Source organism: Salvelinus namaycush, chromosome 15 (genome assembly GCF_016432855.1).
Source record: "Salvelinus namaycush isolate Seneca chromosome 15, SaNama_1.0, whole genome shotgun sequence".
NCBI classification, from domain to species: Eukaryota; Metazoa; Chordata; class Actinopteri; order Salmoniformes; family Salmonidae; genus Salvelinus; species Salvelinus namaycush.
Genome location: NC_052321.1, coordinates 24,051,498 through 24,074,499, shown reverse-complemented (window position 1 = coordinate 24,074,499; position 23,002 = coordinate 24,051,498). Strand labels below are relative to the sequence as shown.

The 23,002-nt window shown below is 43.4% G+C and overlaps 1 protein-coding gene across 2 annotated transcripts in view; it reads right to left on the bottom strand.

Moving 5' to 3' along the window:
• LOC120060329 (inositol-tetrakisphosphate 1-kinase-like) overlaps nt 1-20,577 on the bottom strand; it is a 38,415-nt gene extending 17,838 nt beyond the window's left edge. Inside the window, exons 1-3 of one of the 2 annotated variants that reach the window (XM_039009543.1) lie at nt 20,245-20,577; nt 19,585-19,773; nt 9,098-9,122 (exon numbers count right to left, since the gene is read on the bottom strand). In XM_039009543.1, the coding sequence (XP_038865471.1) occupies nt 9,098-9,122; nt 19,585-19,679 (120 nt within the window). In that variant the 5' untranslated portion in view covers nt 19,680-19,773; nt 20,245-20,577. The remainder of the gene's footprint in view (nt 1-9,097; nt 9,123-19,584; nt 19,774-20,244) is intronic. The other variant, XM_039009544.1, reaches the window with a different exon arrangement.
• Between the last annotated feature and the right edge of the window lie 2,425 nt (nt 20,578-23,002).

Here is a 23,002-nt window from a genome sequence, read left to right as displayed (position 1 = left end):
GCTTGGATCACACCGGCAGCGTTCTTGCGCAAAATAGTACGCAGCATCATCTGGATATGTAAGCAACAAAAGTTCAAAATTCACCTTCTGCTACCATTTCTGTCAAGCCGTCTACACATACAGTTTGACGCATACGTTCGACAAATCCAACATATGCACCACACTGAACGCACTGCAAAACAATGCTGCAAGGCAAATCACATTTTATTTGTCACATGCACCGAATACAACAGGTGTAAACCTTACAGTGAAATGCTTACTTACAAGCCCTTAACCAACAATTCAATTTTAAGAAAACAGCAAAAAAAAAAAAAGCGGGGCTATATACAGGGGGTGCTAGTACAGAGTCAGTGTGCGGGGGCACCATTGTCAAGTTAATTGAGGTAATATGTACATGTAGGTAGAGTTATTAAAGTGACTATGCATAGATAATAACAGAGAGTAGCAGCAGCGTTCCAGAGGAGGAGGGGGGGGGGGGGGGACAATGCAAAGAGAACAGTCTATGACTAGGGTGGCTGGAGTCTGACAATTTCTAGGGCCTTCCTCTGATACTGCCTGGTATAGAGGTCCTGTATGGCAGGAAGCTTGGCCCCGGTGATGTACTGGGCCGTATGCACTACCCTCTGTATTACCTTGCGGTCGGAGGCCGAGCAGTTGCCAACCTGTCAGGATGCTCTCGATGGTGCAGCTGTAGAACCTTTTGAGGATCTGAGGACCCATGCCAAATCTTTTCAGTCTCCTGAGGGGCAATAGGTTTTGTCGTGCCCTCTTCACGGCTGTCTTGGTGTTTTTGGAGCATGTTAGTTTGATGGTGATGCGGACGCCAAGGAACTTGAAACTCTCAACCTGCTCCACTACAGCCCAGTCGATGAGAATGGGGGAGTGCTCGGTCCTCCATTCCTGTAGTCTACAATAATCTCAAATGAAGAGTTTAATTGGAAATTAATGTAATTCTGGTGTACCAAAATGCAATGACGAAGTCGGTGTGATCGAAGCGTTAGTGCTCGGCAGAGCCCGTCAGTCGCAGTACAGGGCAGGATGTTAAATAATTTTAGGAAAAGTAATGGATAGATGACTCATTAGCCTAACCTTGGTCCTGCTCTTGTAAATGCCTACAAAAAAAAATAAAAAAAATAATCTAAGAAAGACAAACCTGTGCTGTACCAATCGATACGAAATTCCATGCCTTTATCCAAGTTTGGTTCAAGATTATGAACTAACTTTGTGTCAGTAACACTAACCAGGCAATGGTTTACTGTATATTATATCATCAGGTATGTAAAGGTACCACTCCTTTCCATTATATTAGGGATTAACTAGAATCTCATACATACAGTAAGTCTATATTGTATTGTCTGAGAACCTTTATGCAGAGCAGGGAACAATAATCTCTGTTAATCCAGAAGTGAAATCTAGCATCATTTGGGTCAGATGCGTGATTAACTTCTGTGTTCATACGGGTTAGAAATTGAAAGCTCTGGCAAAAACGAAGTATTCACCCTCGCAATAGGAAACTCAGCCCCCCTCCTCCAATCGACGCACTGGAGCAGTTTAAGCACTGCCTTCGCCCAAACCTGATACGTCCAAATAACCAGTGATGAAAACCCCAAAAAACATAACTAATGCAGCTCGTTATCTCATGCATCCCATTCAGTCCTTCAGTCTACACGCAGAATCTGCCCATGGGAGATTAAGGGAGGGCACGCACACACAAGCCTGGGTGTTCCTCTTATTTACAATTACATTTGAGTAATTTAGCAGACGCTCTTATCCAGAGTGACTTAAAGTTAGTGTGTTTATTTTAAGATAGCGAGGTGGAACAACCACGTTTTATAACCGCCTTCCCCTCAAGACCTCATTATCTTACATTACCCCCCCACTCTCAGCGGTGAGTCCCTGAGCGTCCTCCTCGAACAATTGCCGTGCCCAATTCCAGTCCTTACCAGTGACTTAAAAAGGGTTGAATAACATTGTAAAATTCCCCTGTGACATAAGGATATATAGGCACTGTATATACACTATACTGCAATAAACCATCAAAGAGACAGGGCACACAACACTAAAGGAGTAGTTGAAGCACACAGGGACAATTTAGTCAGGACTGAGACGGAGGTAGCTAGAGAGGACACACTGCTTCCAGGGCTCGCCCTCCAACCCGTCTCCTTCTCTTGGTATGGGGTGGAGAGCAGGCAGAGGGGATTTGGCTGTGCACCACTGAGGCGCAGTTTCTAATCTCCTAAATCCACAACAGAGAGGTCCTGTCAACAGCCTGCCCCCACCTCACACACACAGGACTTCACACCATACACCGGAAACCAGTAGCGTAAAGTACTTAAGTAAAAGTACTACTTAAGTAATTTTTGGGGGTCTGTACTTTACCATTTTCTGACAACTTTTACTTCACTAGATTCCCAAAGAAAAGAATGTACTTTTTACTCCATACATTTTCCCTGACACCCAAAAGTACTCGCTACATTTTGACAGGAAAATGGTCCAATTCACACACTTATCAAGAGAACATCCCTGGTCATCCCTACTGCCTTTGATCTGGCAGACTCACTAAACACACATGCTTCGTTTGTAAATTATGTCTGAGTGTTGGAGTGTTCCCCTGGCTATCCGTCAATAAAAAAAAATGGTGCCATCTGGTTTGCTTAATATACAACATTTGAAATGGTTTATACTTTTACTTTTGATACTTAAGTACATTTGAGCAATTCCATTTACTTTTGATGGTCCATTTCAAACCAAATACTTTTAGATTTTTTGTCATGTAGTACTTTACTGGGTGACTTTCACTCGGGTCATTTTCTGTTAAAAGGTATCTTTACATTTACTCAAGTATGACAATTGAGTACTTTTTCCACCACTGCCGGAAAGGACAGGTCTGTCCCGTGCAGCTACTCACGTCATGGCTGGAGCATGATCTTGCTCCAGTGACCACAGAACTCAGTGCGAAGCCGCTGACGTTATGCTAAACACTAAAATCAGAAAATGGCGTCTGATGTCTTTTGGAGCCCCCCCCCAGGGACAGGAGTACAGGCCATGCCTGTGACAGACATCACAGAAAATACCCACAATCCTGCATAGAGAACCGTTCCAAGGGCAGAATGTTGAGCTTTCATGAGATTAAGGGAACCAATGAAGCTACGTAGTGCCAGGCTCCTGAACCTCCCTGGAGTACATAGGGCAGTGTCCTTCTCCCTCCTAACTAGGAGTGTGGAGGCACCCCACCAGGCTATCCGCACTGCTTCGAGTCCACTACTCATTCCTCTTCACTGTAGGTTTGAGATCACTGAGTAGAGGATATGATCTCCATGGCGAAGATGACAGCTGCTGAGCCTATGCTCTAGTGACTCTCTGAAAGCCTGGGAGAGAAAGAATGGAGGACGCTACTGCTGAGCTACTCTCTCATCTGAGGCTTCATTACTGAAGGCCTGCTGCTCCCAGCCTCCTCTCACGCCAACTCCAGATGGCTGGGGTGATACCATGCTCTAGAGATCCGAGAGATGAGCATCTCTGTCAGAGATATAGATAACATCCAGAAGAAAACTTAGCACTCCCAAGATCATGCTACAGAGGGCTAGGACTGGGGGGAGGACCACCGTAGAATGATCTTCCCTGAAGTGATGTAATACTTTATGTTCTGTGCTCATACAATAGACGAGAGCTGCAGCCTTACTCATTATGCATTCTATCTTGGCTTTGAGGTAGTCATAAAAAATAAAAATAAAAATTTTAAAACATGAAAACGCATTATGAAATGACATTAAAATTTGTGTTTTAATGAAAATGCCAGCCTAAAATAGTGAACGTTCAAAATATTCCTTTGTCTGTCAGGTCCACATAAAAAAATACCATTAAATAAATATTTCAGTGTGTATTACTTGGTTTTATTGAATTACTTTATCAAATAAAGAACTGTAAAGTCATCTCATCTCAGGCAGTAACAGCAAATCATCTAACGTTCTCTGTTCTCCCCATACTGAACGGTCTTTAGTCATCCTATTTAGCTAGAATAGCCTGCCCACGTACAGTGCATTCGGAAAGTATTTAGACCCTTTGACTCTTTCCACATTACACCCTTATTCTAAAATGGATTAATAACAAAAAAAAATCCTCCCCATAATGACAAACAGGTTGACATTTTTGCTAATTTATACAGTACCAGTCAAAAGTTGACAAATACTCATTCCAAGGTTTGCTTTATTTTTTACTATTTTCTACATTGTAGAATAATAGTGAATACATCAAAACTATGAAATAAAGCATGTGGAATCATTGGAAACAAATAAGGGAAAACAATCCATTTTAGAATAAGGCTGTAACGTAACAAAATTTGGAAAAAGGGGCCAGAATACACTCTGCTGCAGCGCTGTCTGACAATCAATTTACTAGTTCTTTAAAGATGATAATGCATACTTTCACAAACTGTCACTCGCACTTGTCATTGGGTTGTCTGCATTCCTCTATCATGCAGTGGCCTATGTCGTCTGTGTGTATTTAACCTAACATAGGTGTAAAACTTAATTATCATGTTTCTTCAATAAACTATACAGAACAAAAATATAAAAACGCAACTTACAACTATTTCAAAAATGTAACTGAGTTACAGTTCATAAGGAAATCAGTCAATTTAAAGAAAATCATGAGGCCCTACTCTATGGATTTCACATGACTGGGCAGTGGTGCAGCCATGGTGGGCATAGGCCCACCCACTGGGGAGCCAGGCCCAGCCAGTTAGAATGATTTATCCCCACAAACCATCCTGCAGGTGAAGAAGCCGGATGTGGAGGTCCTGGGCTGGCATGGCAACACGTGGTCTGTGGTTGGGTCCAGTTGGACGTACCGTCCAGAGAAATTAACATTAAATTCTCTGGCAACAGCTCTGGTGGACATTCCTGCAGTCACCATTCCAATTGCACACTCCCTCAACTTGAGACATTTGTAACATTGTGTTGTCAAAACTGTACATTTTAAAGTTGCCTTTTGTCCATAGCACAAGGATCACCTGTGTAATGATCATGCTGTTTAATCAGCTTCATGATATGCCACACCTGTCAGGTGGATGGGATGTAACCAAATTTGAGATAACCTTTTTATGCATATGGAACATCTGATCATTTATTTCAGCTCATGACACCAACACTTTACATTTTTGTTCAGTGTAGGTAGAATATCTACTTAATGAAAACTACAACTCCCTTCAGCTCAGCATCCGATTAAGTCAGCCCCCCGCAGCGCTGATTCAGAGGGGTTGGGTTAAATGCGAATGACAGATTTCAGTTGAATACATTGTTGGACAACTGACTAGGTATCCCCCTTTCCCATATAGTTCTTGACTTACTTGCTCGTGAATTATTTGATTTCTCGCTAGAGAAATTGCATATTGGGCTCACAAAAAAAGCTGAAGTAAATGGAATGCAAGTAATTGAACAGACGTTGGTCAATCAGTTGTTTAATAACCAATTTATTATTAAAAATGGTGTGGGGGGGGGGGGGGGGGGGGGGGGGTTGTAGGTTAAGTCATTCAGCACTAGTAAACACCCAACCGGTGGGTTGAAGATACAATATAAATCATCAATAAAATCGCTCCCACTCAGTATTCCAAATAACCCCACAGGAATTGTTCAATCACTGCAATAGGTATCAAACTGGTTGCGTCAAGTAGGCAGTCACTTAATCGCCTCAGTCAGGAGTCCCTGAATTAACCTGTTTGGGCTAGGGGGCAGCATTTTCACATTTGGATGAAAAGCGTGGAAAAATCGCTGTATGCTTTCTGTGACTAGTTGCTGACCTAACAATGATATGTTCTGCCTTTGCCGAAAAGCCTTTTTGAAATCGGACACTGGTTAGATTAACGAGAATTGTATCTTTAAAATGGTGTTTTACATTTAAAGATACAATGTATTTTTGAGAAATTTGAATTATGAGATTTCTGTTGATTGAATTTGGCGCCCTGCAATTTCATTGGCTGTTGGCGAGGGGTTCCGCTAGCGGAACGGGGTTCTTTCTCCCAATGGACTAGAAGAGCAGTCGGCTACGTAATGCTTTTTGGAGTGAGTATTATCAATCTCAATGGGCTTCAATAAAAAAAGATGTGGGAGAGATACAGTAGCAACCAGGAAATTAACTTGAAATTCCCTAGCACTCAGCGCATGATAAATTGAATTATATTTTTCCTGGACAGCAATGGCCATTTTCCGTGATCAGTTCTGGCAGAGAACATCGGTGTCCCAAGTCTAGTGGGTTCATTTGATCAGCTGTGAATAATAAGGACAGACTAATGTATGGATCTCTAGGAGACACCCGCTCGCTCATAAGCTCAGGGCAAACGGGTCAATATTGATGAGTTTGTGGAAATCGCTTAGAGGAGGATCCGCATGAATGGCGGGAGGAGGACCACAAGAGGGAGTGTGTAAGGACGGACAGATAGTGGATACATGAAAAGGATGAAGATTGAGGTGTAACAAAAGGTTCCTCTGACTCTTCCTTCTCTCCCCCCCAGAAGTTTTTCCCACACTAGAAAAATGAAATGAGCTCCCTTAGGGCCGACCATTTTAGGTCTGTTCACAGAGCATGATGTCACAACTGCTGCCATGCTCTATAGTTCTACATCTGTCATTGACATTAGTAAACTTCAATTTTCAAGAGAGGGACATAAATGTTACTTTATTGCAAGCTCTGCTCCAATAAATGAGTGATAGAGATTAATGGGCCTACGGAGGAAACGGTCCATCACGGCCCCAGAAAGGTTCTTAGCAACAAGACTCATTCCCTTTGCTTAAAATAGTGTTCTACGGCCATTTTTTGTCCGCATTTAAAATTGTGAGGTAAGTCCCATGAATTAGGTATTAACAATAAAAAATTACCCAGATTGCATCAAAGTGAACCAAAAAGCCCTGTTCAAAGGAAAGTAAACTTACCAAATGTTTATGCAAGGAATGATCGAGTTTAGAACATGATTCTTTTGGTTGCCATTATTGACCTTGTTTACCACCAGATAGAGACTTGGACGTTATCAACAGGATCAGCTTGAAGACTACAAGGACATAAGTGAAGGCTGCGAGCCTGAAGCCTATCTGGAACAGGAGGTGTGTGGTGGAGTGGGTTTTAACCTTGATCAGGACACAGACTCTTAGATTCACCACACATCCAGACCGACATAGTAACAGAGAGTTCTCCTTGTGAAGTCACACACACCCCTCCAAATAGTGTAGAAGACAACATCCCAATCAAAACATATAGGCATATCATGACCAGACTGGCTCGCTATTGTGACTGATTCCTCTGGGAAGCACACAGACCTGTAAGAGAACATTGTCATGTTTCTCTGGCTCAGGCTAGTGTGTCACATTTCATTTGAAAGGGTTAATTGCAACGAACTGTCCCTAAAATGTTTGCAAATATCAGGATCAGAAGTCAGTATTAAAACAGCACATAAATGTAGCTAAATCCCCTGTTTTATGTGAAATGTGTTCTTTATCCTGTAAACATAATGTGAAAAAACTGTTTGGGAACCTCTATGACCCTCTGTGCCCCACTCTCCCTGCCTCCCAACAGAGCATCTCACTCCCTCCTTATAATAGGGGGTGACAGCTTTATACATGTACAACGTAACAACGCCAGAGCATGTCAATGGATACCATTGTCTCCCATGCAAGGAGGTCGTGAAACAAGAAAAACTGACTGGCACAGGGCTCACCTTCCAGGCAGCCCTCACCAGCACAGACAAACATTTAAAAAAAACTTGCAGGTGTTTACATTGTGCTCTCCCAATTGGCATTGACAGCACAGCTAAAAGTCTGAGCATGGGAGAGGCCAGAGATAGCCCTGGTGGTTGTAGACCTGTGTGTGTGGAGGAGAGGGGTGTGCCATAGGCTCTGGGCTGTAAGGAACTGCTGGCCTTCTGGGAGAGATGAGAGCGCTCTGAGAAACAAAGCACTGTTTACTTTGGGACCATTCCCTGGACATCTTTGTCTGGGTGTGCTGGAGATATACCCCCCCCCCCCCAAAAAAAGAGAAAGAACATAAGACTACATAGAAAGAGTGAAATACACCACAAAAACGAGAGGCAGGGAAATGAATGGCTCTCGATTTCCTCAAGATTTTTCAGTTAACTAACAGATTGCAGAGAGCTATTCAGAGCACTGGGACACAGTCACTCATACTACACATGACAAAAGGTTGATTAACGGTCACTAGTGTTTCAATGAAAGACAAAAGATAACATCTTCCCGGATGTGAACACACATTTGGTTGTTGAAATGACCTGAGAAGTGATGCCCCAAGCAGGAAGCCCATTATTGGTGGTGCTCATGTTACTCTTGCCTCCTCACAGACATACAGAACAGGGGCCTGGGGAGCATCTACATGAGGCATCTATGATGAGACGGTGGAAACATGCACACTGTTTCCACCACCGGCCGTTTACAGTAGAATATCTGGGAAATATCTGGGAGTAGGGAGACATGAAGGGCTGTGTCATATCCTAAAGAATCCGAAACGTCCACACTGACAGGCCAGGCTACTGGATGGATGAGTGGACGAAGGGGATGGGGCTAACGGTGCTCATCAATCATTCTTCCCGTCCACCCCTGTGATATGAACCATGCACTCTGCCTCAATGTACAAACCCAGGTAACATAATGTACAAATTCTCTGGATTTCAGCAGCTTTAGACATGTGTTGCTCAATACAATATTCAATTTTAAAGCATGGACATAGTGGGCACACAAACACCAGATCTCTGTCAGGCAACAGGAACAAACTAGAATCAAACAGTGTGTTCAAACATAGATCAAAGTTCATGGGGATTAGAACTAGGGATAGGCTATTCATCTGCATTCTTTTCTGGATAACTGCTAAACTTTTCAAGTGTGTTGAAACCAATGATGCATGTTCTTTGCAACCCATGACAACATCTGTAGAACGCAGGAAATAAGCTTCAGACCTGCAAAATTCTCTCCACCAACAACAGGGGTATGAACAGTGCTTGTGCGAGCAGGATATTCCCCAATGAATCTTTTAATCTCAATTTTAAAAAAAGGCACAAATGAATGTGTTTGGGTAATTGAGTTAGTCTTATTGAACTTACCTGGACCACTTCTATTCCTCTTTTCCTGAAAGGCAGATAAGAAAAAAAACAAAATCAGAATGTGTACATTCATTCATTATTCTAATATCCTCAAAATGTAGAGGTTGGGGAAGAGACACAGCCATGCCTTAACGCCAACAGATTACCCTGACAAATCTACAGACAATAAAACAAAATTGACTACCATTCTCCAGTGTATTTTCAAGCTCTCTGTTGTGGTGAACCAAAATGGCTACCAATCACAAGGGGAATCTCACACCATTACAAATGTTATGGCTGTTTTGAAGGGCAGAGAGGGCAAAGAAACCAAGATAGCGCATGCACCTCGCCACTTCAAGGGTCCGGAGTCTCTCACATAAAACATTGACAGTGATATACTCAAGTACCAACAGACTTTGGCATCAGTGTTTAAATTCAGAACACACAAATCTTATGAAATTCTGGGAATGAAAACCAGTGGCATAACACTCAAGAATAGAATGTGAATTTGTTCTAGGAATTCATAAATAAATGGCCATTAAGTCTAAATTAAATCATCTCTGAATGCTTAGTCTGGGAGTCCAGGGCCAGGGAATGCCTTTACTTTTCAAAGACACAGGATGGAGCTTTCGGTAAAATATATATATATATACATAAAAAGAAAAGGGTTGCTTGGCAACGCACAGACCTACAAGAGCGAAGTCCTTAGTAGCGTTTGTGTAAAAGACATCCAGCTGCTCTAACGTAATAAACCACAATGCTGTCCGACAACCACTGAAGGACTTGACGGTCTTTCATATCCACCCCAGTCTGCCCAAACAGAAATAGTATAAAGGCTGTTTACACTGCACCTTAGCTCAGGGTTAAATGCGTCCTTAGCCCTGAGCTAAGGGAGATCTTAGCCCGAGGCTAAGCGAGTGTTCATACTTGCACATTCTAAAGTCGGCTAGCACCAACCTTAGCCCAGGGTTAGCTGGCCCTGCACCAGAGCAGTGTTAGCACAGACTTTGGGGTTAGCCCCAGAAACAGTGCCAAAATATTACGTGTGAAACGGGGTCAAGAGCAATGCCTAGACTGCCCAATCACAAGTGGCACATTCACTTAACTGACATATGAAAATAATGTGCATAACAAGCATAAGTAATTTCATACTACTTAATTCAAAAACATTGGTTGCTATGCCAAACAAAAAGGGTTGGTATGCAGGCTGGCTAAAGTCTTCACTTAGCCAAGTAAAGCTACAAACTCTACAGCTGGAATGGTAGAAAACACTCATTTTCTGTTTTCATAGATATCTATTGACATTTAATTGCATATATCCATGACAGTAATTGTGTTGCATTATTTCGCCTGAATCAGAAAAGTTGACGTCTCATTTGTTCACAGCATTCGTGATAGAATTTCAAAAGTGAAACATTATTTACGATGATGTCGACAGGAAAACAGCTAGGTTTATACAAACCATGACTGTTGGAAGTCAAATGCTAGGCTAGAAGCAACATTTAATAGTGTGTTAATAAATGTCTTGTTTATAACATTGGTTGCATGTCAGAAATAGAATGTTGGTCGCATGTTGTTTGTCCATTATCCCAGGGCTTTGGAATACAAGTGTGAATATTTAGCCCAGGGCTAAAGCTTAGTCTAGGGCCAGCCTAGCCTGGGGTTAAGACAGCCTGGGGCTAAGACCAAAGCAGTATGAAATGGCCTTAAGTGGCTGATTTCAAGTTTGAGTGTTGTCCGTACTATAAAAACACAGTGATCAAAACAAATGTTAGAGGTCATCAAGTAGTGAGGACATGCAGGTCCTACTCATCTGAACACAGACAAATATGCGGAGGAGGGAATGAACACTAAGCTAGGGTATGTGGAAAAACAGTGAACTTTCAATGGGCACCATGTCAGAATGCTTGAGGGTATTTTTGTTTCAATAGAAGCTGTTCAAGCTTCTTAGAAATCTGTCAAGGCAGTGAGAGGGATGGGACATGTAGAAACCTGCTGGTTCTATGGGAGCGGTTGTCTAGATCAGATATTTCCTCATTATGAAAGCATGAGGTCCAAACGCAAACACGGAAGAGAGATGGCATCTTCCACAGAGCTGTAGATTTTAATGGTGATTAGCGGCCTCAATGAGACCGGGCTTTCTGATGACTAAACATAATTACATGCTTAGTTAGACACAGAAGGAGATGACAATTGTCACAAGATTAGGTATTTTTGGCGTAAGGCATAAAAATGTATTATATGAGTAAAACATTTTACTGAGCCAGCAATTCATAACGTTTGAATTCTGCTTTCTTACCAATGCATGTTTCATTTGGATCAGTTTGGGCTCCCGTAGACTGATGCACTCATCTTAAACATTTGAACCAGGGACCAATGCCTATTGGTGAATTGTTACATCCCTAGTGACCATATAATGAAATCAGAAAGGAAGTCCTACTATAGTGGACACATTTTCTCTTTGTAAAACTGAAATGATACTTCAGGCTATTGACAGCAATATAACCTACAGCTAGAAATCATGGTGTGTGTGTGTGTGTGTGTGTGTTAGGCCAATGGCACCATGCACACAGGCACACTCCAAACAAACCTTTGACCTTAGTGCAGTAAAATAGGTGTCAAGTGGAGTACAAGTTACAGCAAGGAATAACCTGCTACTTAGTACTAGGCTAAATGATGCCCCCCTCAAAAGGGATGGGCAGTTATTCCAATAGCTAAACGGACGTTAGCATTTGATTACCTCGGAGAGCATTCATAGTAAAAGAACATTTAAGGTTTAGTCAAATGTAATCAAATGATCTATGCAACATAGCCTACAAGGATAGACCATTACATTTGAAACGTTTAACAGTTTAATGACAGTGCTCCCCATTTTTTTTTTTTTAAACGAATCCGTTTCACATGTGTAGCTTCTTAATGTCGGTCAAAGAAAAGTGGCTCTACAGTCAGACGCTCCATGTGTAGCAAGTGAAGTGGGAGATTTCTAAATCAATGCAAAAATGGAATTAAAATGACAGAACTACATTGGCTAACTGATCAACAGGTAGGCGGTTGTTTCATATGAATGGAGATGTAGACATTGGACAGGGAGCGCAGCAAAATAGCCCAATTAGCCTTGCTACTTTAGCTAGCTTCTATACAACGATTTGATGCAGTCAAGACCGGCACTACCAGATGGTATGATAGGTAACCTATGGCAGCAACAAGTTTGTCTAACTTGCGCGAGTCAGTTTGGCTACTTTCTATACCCATCTCTTTGCCATAGACTGAGAGACAGAGCAGCGCACCGGCTTTAAAAAAAAAACAAGATTTAAACCATCTAACATTTGTTTAAAAAGATACTATTTGAATACGGAAAAATCATTTAAAAACACCCATCCCTATTCCTTAACTATATTTTCCAAGAGTAGGCAAGACACAGAAGATTTGATTGTTCAAACCCATCCCTGGCCCACACGCACAGCCCATCCCTACCCACCCTATAACCTACATACTACACGCTGAGCCATCCTCCAGAGGGAGTCATTTGGTTGGAGGGTTATGAAGAGATTTAAAATATTTGGAGGATTACATTGTCGTAATCTGTGCTGGCTCAATCAGGTTGCTTTGAATCAACAGCTCCCTTGGCAAGGTGAAAATCACTCACCACTGCTATCAGCAGAGAGAATCCACTCTGACAAAATATCCTACCTAACCCAGAGACCTGCCCTAGTTGAATGGTTTTGGTCATTTCACATCATCTGCCCTTTAGGCGTTTTTCACATGGGCCGAGTGTGACACTCCTAAAACACGGGCAGCAACAGAGAAAGGATGATTAAAGCCAGTTTGCCTGAGTGTTGTGGGTCCCATCCCTGCTTGTTGATACCAAATACAGCACTATTTAGCCATCAGCAGGCAGGGTTTACAGTCAGTTCTGCTGAGGAAATCCAATGCAATCCCTGCCCCACTTTACAACGCCTTATATAACCATTCACTCTGCTGGAGACTGATACAGCAAGGCACAATGTAAAATAAGGTAAGAGATACTATCTCCCTCTACTCGAGTCAAGCGCGTTGCATGCACATTCACCTACTAGGTGCTTTAGTAAAGCCTCTTACTTTTCCAAATTCCAGTTGCTCAGGTTTCACAAACCTAACACACCCATGTTATAAGAGAGGCACCTGGAGCCACAAACCACACCCACATACCCCCATCTTACACACACGTATGTGTGGTAGTAGAGTAGTGGCCTGAAGGCACACACTTAATGTGTTGTGAAATCGGTTGTGAATGGATTGCAAAATGGTTTAACTGCCTTAATTTTGCTGGACCCCAGAAAGAGTAGCTGCTGCCTTGGCAGTAGCTATTGGGGATCAATAATAAATACGTATACGCAACAACAATTGCTCCTCCCCCAATCTGCTGGTGTAATACTTAAGGCCTACATTCACCACAACCTCTCTGGTCGTCTGTTTTTAGTGAAATCTTTAGACTAGTCAAATTCATACATTTCTCTCAATGAGGACTCAAACAGTAATGGTGAGAGCCTCCTCCACACTACTGTGCCACGAAACTCCTGTGCCCACACATACAGAACTCAGCATCACGCAGAGAGCAATTCTCACGTCACAGGAGACCAATCAAAGGTCTAATTAACTATGCTTCAAGGGGGACTCAAGAGACAGGAGAGTAAAGGGCAGGCGGATGGAGACCACATCTCTAACGATAGAGCCTCTGAACAAACCATGAAAAGGACCAATTTAAAATATGCCTCTTAAAGGACAAGTCACAGAGCATAAGATTAATGAAAGTAGTCATAACAATTGTCTAAAACATAGCAGACGGTCGCTTACAGTGCCTTCGGAAAAGTATTCAGACCCCTTGACTTTCTCCACATTGTTAGGTTACAGCCTTATTCTAAAATTGATTAAAATTGCCCCCCCCCCCTCCATCTACATACAATACCCCATAATGACAAAGCAAAAACAGGTTTAGAAATTGTTGCTAGGATATCAGCCTCAAGTCTTCTTGGGTTTGCCGCTACAAGCTTGGCACACCTGTATTTGGGGAGTTTCTCCCATTCTTCTCTGCAGATCCTCTCAAGCTGTCAGGTTGGATGGGGAGCGTTGCTGCACAGCTATTTTCAGGTCTCTCCAGAGATGTTGGATCTGATTCAAGTCCGGGCTCTGGCTGGGCCACTCAAGGACATTCAGAGACTTGCCCCAAAGCCACTCCTGAGTCATCTTGGCTGTGTGTTTAGGGTCTTTGTCCTGTTGGAAGGTGAACCTTCTCCCCAGTCGGAGGTCCTGAGTGCTCTGGAGCAGGTTTTAATTAAGGATCTCTATGTAGGGATGGTGTCAGGTTTCCTCCAGACGTGACGCTCAATCCTGGTTTCATCAGACTAGACAATCTCGTTTCTCATGGTCTGAAAGTCTTTAGGTGGCTTTTGACAAACTCCAAGCAGGCGGTCATGTGCCTTCTACTGAGAAGTGGCTTCTGTCTGGTCACTACCATAAAAGGCTTGACTGGTGGAGTGCTGCAGAGACGGTTGTCCTTCTGGACGGTTCACCCATCTCCTCAGAGGAGCTCTGTCAGAGTGAGCATTGGGTTCTTGGTCATCTCCCTGACCAAGACCCTACTCTCCAGATTGTTCAGTTTGGCCAGGCAACCAGCTCTAGGAAGAGTCTTTGTGGTTCCAAACGTCTTCCATTTAAGACTGATGGAGGCCAGTGTGATCTTGGGGACCTTCAATGCTGCAGAAAAGGTTTGGTAACCTTCCCCAGATCGGCACCTCGAAACAAACAAGAACCAAGGTGGCGTAGCAGTGCAGACGTGTTTGTCATTGTCCGGTGTAAAAAATGTTAAATATATATACACACACAAAAAAAAACATACAATCTCTTTTTCCATTTTCAAAATAAATATACCATCCGGCAACCTGCCTCACCCAATGTGATACGGATCTGCTATTTTTAGACCTTATAGCTAGAACCTCCATCAGAATGTAGCCATCAGATGCTAACCAGCTACTTAGTCATTGCTAGCGGCCTTTACCTTTAGCTCAGACACCAGCCGCTTTTAGCCTGGATAATAACCGCCAGTCTGCACAGCCTGATATCAACCCTGAGCATACAGGACTGCTCGTCTCCACTACATCACCAGATTCCTGCCGTAAGCTCTGGACCATTACTCCATATCATTGCAGCTAGCTAGCTGCTACCGAGTGGCCCAGCCCCGAAGCTAGCCTTGAGCCAGGCCAATCTCCTGGCCTGCTCAGTGGACCCAATGACACTCGGCTACACAGCTGATACCTCCCAGACGCTTCACTAACACAACTAGAAGTCACTACATCTCCGGATTCCTGCCGTAAGCTCTGGACCTTTGCATCGGATCATCGCAGCTAGCTAGCTCCTACCGAGTGGCTATAGTGGCTAACGCCCTTGTCCCGAAGCTAGCACCAGTTAGCCTCGAGCCAGGCGCATCTCCCAGCTAGCAAACTAAATTACTCCAGCTACAATACCTCTTGCCAATTGGCCTGGACCCTTTGTCAACACAGCACCCCGCCGATCCATCACGACTGGTCCGCCGACATAATTCCGTCCGTTGTGCCCTCAACCGGCCTTTGCCGGAAGTCGGTGAAGCAGCTTCTGCTAGCCCTAGCCTGCTATCTGTATGTACCGCTTGCTAGCATAGTAACTGCTACCTAACGGCTTCCCTGTTTCATCTATTGCTGTTCACTGGACCCTATGATCACCTGGCTACATAGCTGATGCCTGCTGGACTGTTCATTAATCACGGTACTCCATTTTGTTTATCTGTCAGCCCAGCCTCGAACTCAGGCCCTGTGTGTAGTTCACTGACCCTCTCTGCCCATTCATCGCCATTTTACCTGGTGTTGTCGTCTTACCTGATTAGCTGTTGTCTTACCCGTTGTTGTCTTAGCTAGCTCTCCCAATCAACACCTTTGATTGCTTTATAGCTCTATATGTCAATATGCCTTGTATACTGTTTAGGGTAGTTATCGTTTTATTTTACTGCAGAGCCCCTAGCCCCACTCAACATGCCTCAGATACCTCTTTTGTCCCACCTCCCACACATGTGGTGACCTCACCTAGCATAATTAGTGCCTCCAGAGATGCAACCTCTCGCATCGTCACTCATTGCCTGGGTTTACCTCCACTGTACCCGCACCCTACCCGTCTGTACATTATGCCCTGATTCTATTCTACCACACCCAGAAATCTGCTCCTTATATTCTCTGTCCCCAACACACTAGACGACCAGTTCTTATAGCCTTTAGCCGTACCCTCATCCTCCTCGGGTGATGTGGTTAACCCAGGCCCTGTGTCCCCCCATGCGCTCTCATTTGTTGACTTCTGTAACCGTAAAAGCCTTGGTTTCATGCATGTTAACATCAGAAGCCTCCTCCCTATGTTTGTTTTACTCATAGCTTTCGCACACTCCGCCAACCATGATGTCCTTGACGTGTCTGAATCCTGGCTTAGGAAGGCCACCAAAAATTCTGAGATTTCCATCCCAAACTACAATATTATACGTTAAGATAGAACTGCCAGTGGGGGAGGAGTTGCAATCTACTGCAGAGATAGAACTTTGCAGGCTGTCATACTTTCCAAGTCTATGCACAAACAGTTCGAGCTTCTACTTTTAAAAATGAATCTCTCCAGAAATAAGTCTCTCACTGTTGCCGCCTGTTTTAGACTTCCCTCAGCTCCCAGCTGCGCCCTGGACACTATATGTGAATTGATTGCCCCCCATCTATCTTCAGAGTTCGTTCTGCTAGGTGACCTAAACTGGGATATGCTTAACACCCCGGCCATCCTACAATCTAAGCTAGATGCCCGCAATCTCACAAATTATCAAGGAACCCACCAGGTACAACCCTAAATCCGTAAACATGGGCACTCAGATATCATCCTGACCAACTTGCCCTCCAAATACACCTCTGCTGTTTTCAATCAGGATCTCTCCGAGCTGGTCACGGGTGCACCTCAGCCACGCTCAAGGTACTAAACAATATCATAACCATCGATAAAAGACAGTACTGTGCAGCCATCTTCATCGATCTGGCCAAGGTTTTTGACTCTGTCAATCACCGTATTCTTATCGGCAGACTCAACAGCCTTGGTTTCTCACATGACTGCCTCGCCCGGTTAACCAACTACTTCTCAGACAGTTCAGTGTGTCAAATCGGAGGGCCTGTTGTCCGGACCTCTGGCAGTCTATGGGGGTACCACAGGGTTCAATTCTCAGGCCGACCCTTTTCTCTGTATATATCAATGTTGCTCTTGCTGCGGGTGATTCCTTGATTCACCTCTACGCAGACGACACCAGTCGGGATACATCTGGCCCTTCTTTAGACGCTGTGTTAACAAACCTCCAGACGAGCTTCAACGCCATACAACACTCTTTCCGTGGCCTCCAACTGCTCTTAAATGCAAGCTCTTCAACCGATCGCTGTCCACCTAACATCAAAACTCTGGACGGTTCTGACTTAGGTATTTGCAGTTGTCCACATATTCTAGGTGTCTGGCTAGACTGTAAACTCTCCTTCCAGACTTACATTAAGCATCTCCAAACCAAAATTAAATCTAGAATTGGCTAAAAACCTCCTTCACTCACGCTGCCAAACACACCCTCGTAAAACTGACTACCCTACCGATCCTCGACTTCAGCGATGTCATTTACAAAATAGCCTCAAACTCTACTCAGCAAACTGGATGCAGCCTATCACAGTGCCATCAGTTTTGTCACCAACGCCCCATACACCCAGCACTGCAACCTGTATGCTCTCGTCGGCTGGCCCTCGCTACATATTCGTCGCCAGAATCACTGGCTCCAGGTCACCTATAAGTCTTTGCTAGGTAAAGCGCCGTCTTCTCAGCTCACTGGTCACCATAACACCCACCAGTAGCACGCACTCCAGCAGGTATATCTCACTGGTCATCCCCAAAGCAAACACCTCTTTGGCCGCCTTTCCTTCCAGTTCTCTGCTGCCAATGACTGGAACGATTTGCAAAAATCGATGAAGTTGGAGACTTCTCTCCCTCACTAACTTTAAGCATCAGCTATCTGAGCAGCTCACCGATCGCCGCACACAGCACATCTGTAAATAGCCCATCCAACTACCTACCTCATCCCCATATTGTTTTTATTTACACACCAGTATTTCTACTTGCACATCATCTGCACATCTATCACTTGTGTTAATTTGCTGAATTGTAATTACTTCGCTACTATGGCCTATTTATTGCCTTACCTCCTTACTCCATTTGCACACACTGTATATAGATTTTTCTATTGTTATTGACTGTACTTTTGTTTATCCCATGTGTAACCGTGTTGTTTTTTGTTGCACTGCTTTGCTTCATCTTGGCCAGGTCGCAGTTGTAAATGAGAACGTGTTCTCAACTGGCCTAACTGGTTAAATAAAGGTGAAATAAAAAATGTAAAATGTCTGAGCTCTACAGACAATTCCTTCAACCTCATGGCTTGGTTTTTTCTCTGACATGCACTGTCAACTGTGGGACCTTATATAGACAGGCATTTCCCTTTCATGTCCAATCAATTGAATTTACCACAGATGGACTCCAATCAAGTTGTAGAAACATCAAGGATGATCAATGGAAACAGGATGCACCTGATCTCAATTTTGCATCTCATAGCAAAGGGTCTGAATATTTGTGTAAATAAGGTATCTGTTTTTCTAAAAACCTGTTTTCGCTTTGTCATTATGGGGTATTGTGTGTAGATTGCTGAGGATAAAAAAGTAAATCCATTTTAGAGTAAGGCTGTAACATAACAAAATGTGGAGAAAGTCAAAGGGTCTGAATCCTTTATAAGCACTTTCCCCAAAAATCTAAATGTATCATTTTCAACTTTACACTGGGAAGGAACAAGAAAAAACAGATTGAGTTATTTGCATTTTGGTTATTGCCAGTAACAACAAATCACCTTCCCAATGAGAAACTGCTTGCACAACGCAATAGGGAAACCCTTTTGTCAATCGCTGTAATTCTGTTTCATATATAAAAAGGCTGTCTATTCAGAGACATTGAGGAATTAACTTGGCCCAGAAACAGTTACATGATAAATGCACATTGAGCTCACGTTGGTTCCATTATTTGAATGTGTGTGAAATCTACCACAGATTCTGGGGCTTTGCCTACACAATGTAAGCAAGCAAAGCGTTCTCTACAGACCACAGAATTTGTCATATCCTCTTCAATAATGTTCAAAATGTGTATTCCAAAATATATCAGTTAAGAAAAGATGGATAAATTATTGGTTCTTGAGGTCATTAAATGGAGTGGACATTGGGCAAAGTTAAAGAGATGATGACCTAGCGATATTTTCGAGACTGGATATGTGTAACAAAATAGCTACATGCTGTAGCTACACTGCTACAATGCATCTCTTCAATAGTGCTGTCTATATCCCTTCACGACTAACTACTGTACAGTGGACTGAAAATGTAACCACCAGTAGCTGCATTGTTCTCACCACATACCTGCACAAATCAGCGAAGGCCTGAAAATTCAGCTTCTTCATCTTCTTCTCGCTGAGCCAGTAGCCCACTCTCCTGCCTTTCAAAAAAGTCTGCATCTCTCCACCTCACCTAACGTATGTTCTTAATCCAGATGTTAACAGTTACTGTCGATTCAACCTGGAAAACAGGAAACCGTCGTCTCACACGAACCTAGAGGGAAGGGATGAATTACTTAGCTAGCTAGCATTTCGTATTATGTGAGGAAACCAGATGGAAGATTCTCCTCAAATCAACCTAACTACTTTAGTTAGCAAACTAACGTTAGTCAGCCATAACAACAATGTTCAGTTTATGACAGTGCTAGCGTACGTTAACTATACAGCCAACTTTACTTAATGTCAAATAACTGTTAGCTACCTACATTAATGTTAACCAGATTAAAACAAATATGTGTCCCGTAGATAAATCGTCTGCCCCCCCTGATTGGCTAGCTGCATTTCCCGAAAAGAGACTAATTTCTACAGATGCGCCACAACATAAACCAAATTATTACTAATAATATACATAGCTAGCTATACAATGTGGATTCTGGATACATTCGCGAGCATAATGACAAAGCTCGAGGAGAAGCAGAAATGCACAGCTAATAAATATCAGAAGTTGAATAAAATGTATAGCTACCAGCTAGCTAGCACATTTCCTCCCTAAATGTCGTTGTCCTAGTACGGATATCCACCTAGCTAGCCTGATAGCTGTCCATTCTCCGTTCCGCTGGACGTTGAAGCTGAAGTTGTGATGGCTGCGCGGAGGTCTTCTCTTCAATCTAGACTGGTCGAAATTGGAACCTAACTGACAGAGTGCACACACTCTCGAGTCGTGCTCATTTAGGTAGCCCTAGCGCGTACCCCCTAAACAACTATGCATACCGCTAGCTACCTTGCTGTCAAACAGGGCAGCGTTTTTCACACTCAGTAGAAAATAAAAGCACGTCAGCACAGCTTCTAAACCATACTGTAATGTCTTTGACGTCAGTTTAAACAACAGCTCCCCTATGTGGCAGCAATAAATACTTAACCCTTAAAGGGAAAGTGGTCTTATTTTTTTGGTAAGATGTGTGAATTCCATTAAAAAAATGTTTTACTTCATCTGAAAAAAACAACTACACCTTTGAAATGAAACCCAACATATTTGGACTGCATGCCTCAACTCCCCCTAACACCTGCCTTTAAACCTAATGATACAGAACAGACACATTATCATTCAAACTGGTGAATGTTTCTAGGAACTATCATTGCGCCATCTGCTGGTAAAACATTTTGAATGTTGAAGTTGGTTTTGTCTCAGAAGTCCTCAAGGTCCTGATTTTTTGTGTCTGGTGCCCAGAGAGCGAGGGCGCTACATATTTTGCAACTCGGACGATAGATGTGTCCTGCTTTGCTCTCCGGAGCAGAGCCCTGCTGAAAGGAGTGATAACTGGGGTGACGTTGAGTGTTGAGGTGGATCAACTGAAGTTGAGGATCGCCAGTGTCTGGGATGCACACTGTCTCGCTGGCGAGTACGAGACTGAGGAGACCCTGTCTGTCCTTCTGAATTTTGATGCAGAGTGTTTTTCCGGATGACGTTATGCTAGGGTATATCCATTTTCCTGTGAGAGCTGTTGTTTCCGAGCCCACTACGGTGTTTTAGGTGCCAATATTATGGTAATGTTGCAGCAGTATGTAGGAGGGAGATTCCGAGGTGTGAGAAGTGTGCAGGAGGGCATGGGACAATGGAGTGTGTAGTTCTGGTGCAAAAAGTCGAGTGTTTCAATTGTGGGGGTGGCTATGTTGCTGGGGATCAGAAATGTCCTGTGCAAGTGAGACAGGTTGAAGTTTCCAGGGTAAGAGCAGTGCAGAAAGTGTCATATGCTGAGGCAGTGAGGACAGTTGAGAATGGAGGGCAAAGGGTGAGGGAGCCTGAGAGGATCCCTGTGAGTAGTAGGCCAGGGTCATTAATTGTACCGCTGTTGTGTCTTTTGGCTAATTAAAATTCAAGATCATTTATTGATTAATTCCTGGAATAATTAATTAACCGTTTTACCATTAATTCTAGATCAACAATATTTTCCATCTGAGTAGGATAGGAAAAGTAAATCAGTGTTTGGTTTCCAAGGAAGTGGGATAATTCTGTTCAATTTGCTGTGGCTGCAGCTCGAATAAACTTGATCTCATGTCTGTTTGCAAGTCCTCTGTAATTTATAAGGATACTAACAGGGGACGGGTCCCGATAGGCCGGACAGGGAATCACGGGATCGGCCCATTGATTCAGAGAATTCAATACATTTATGTCCTTTGAGACGAACCATGTCTCTACTACAGAGAAGACAGTGTAACAGTCCCTAGGATAAAGTACATAGCCTGTAGGTTCTAAACACTCCTTGGGTGAAATGTATATGTACATTTGATGTTACAGCAAAGGAGAAGAAAAATGTCTTAATATGCTTCAAGTTTATATCAACGTGTCATGAGTCTTTCATTTTGATACATTGTCCCAAAAACGTGTTTAAATGTCCTTGTGCTATTGGCATTTGCCACAAAGAGTAGAGTTTCTGACTCTCCTTCTATTGGAATACACATTCAGATCATAAGATGGTCTGTTGATCTGTAAAAGGGTCTGTTTTGTCTCCTGACCCCCCTGAGGGCCATTCAGAGACCCCCCCCCCCCCCCCCCCCCACACACACACACAACATGACAACAACATGGTAGCAACACAACATGGCAGCAGCACAACATGGTAGCAGCACAAAACAGGGCACAAACATTATTGGGCACAGGCAACAGCACAAAGGGCAAGAAGGTAGAGACAACAATACATCACGCAAAGCAGCCACAACTGTCAGTAAGAGTGTCCATGATTGAGCCTTTGAATGAAGAGATTGAGATAAAACTGTCCAGTTTGAGGGGGTTTTGCAGCTCGTTCCAGTCACTAGCTGCATCGAACAGAAAAGACGAGCGACCCAGGGACGTGTGTGCTTTGGGGACCTTTAACAGAATGTGACTGGCAGAACGGGTGTATGTGGAGGTTGAGGTCTGGAAACTGTGTATCAGGATTTTGTGGCCATTTACACAGATGGCTCAAAAGCTCTAAGGACAGACATACCGGGTCAGCATTTGTAGTGCAGGAATGTGGGGTGGAAGTCAGAAAACGTATTACAGATAATCTGGCTGTATATACGGCGGAGCTGATGGCCATACTGTTGGCCTTGCAGTGGGTGTAGGAAGTCAAGCCAGACAGAGTAGTTATTTGCTCTGATTCATGTGCAGTGTTAATGAGTCTCCAGTCCTTTAGCTCATGTAGCAGACAAGACCTGCTTTATGAGGTGCTACAAACCCATGGCAGGATTAGACAGATAACATTTACTTGGGTCCCTGCCGATGTGGGGGTGGAGGGGAACAAGGC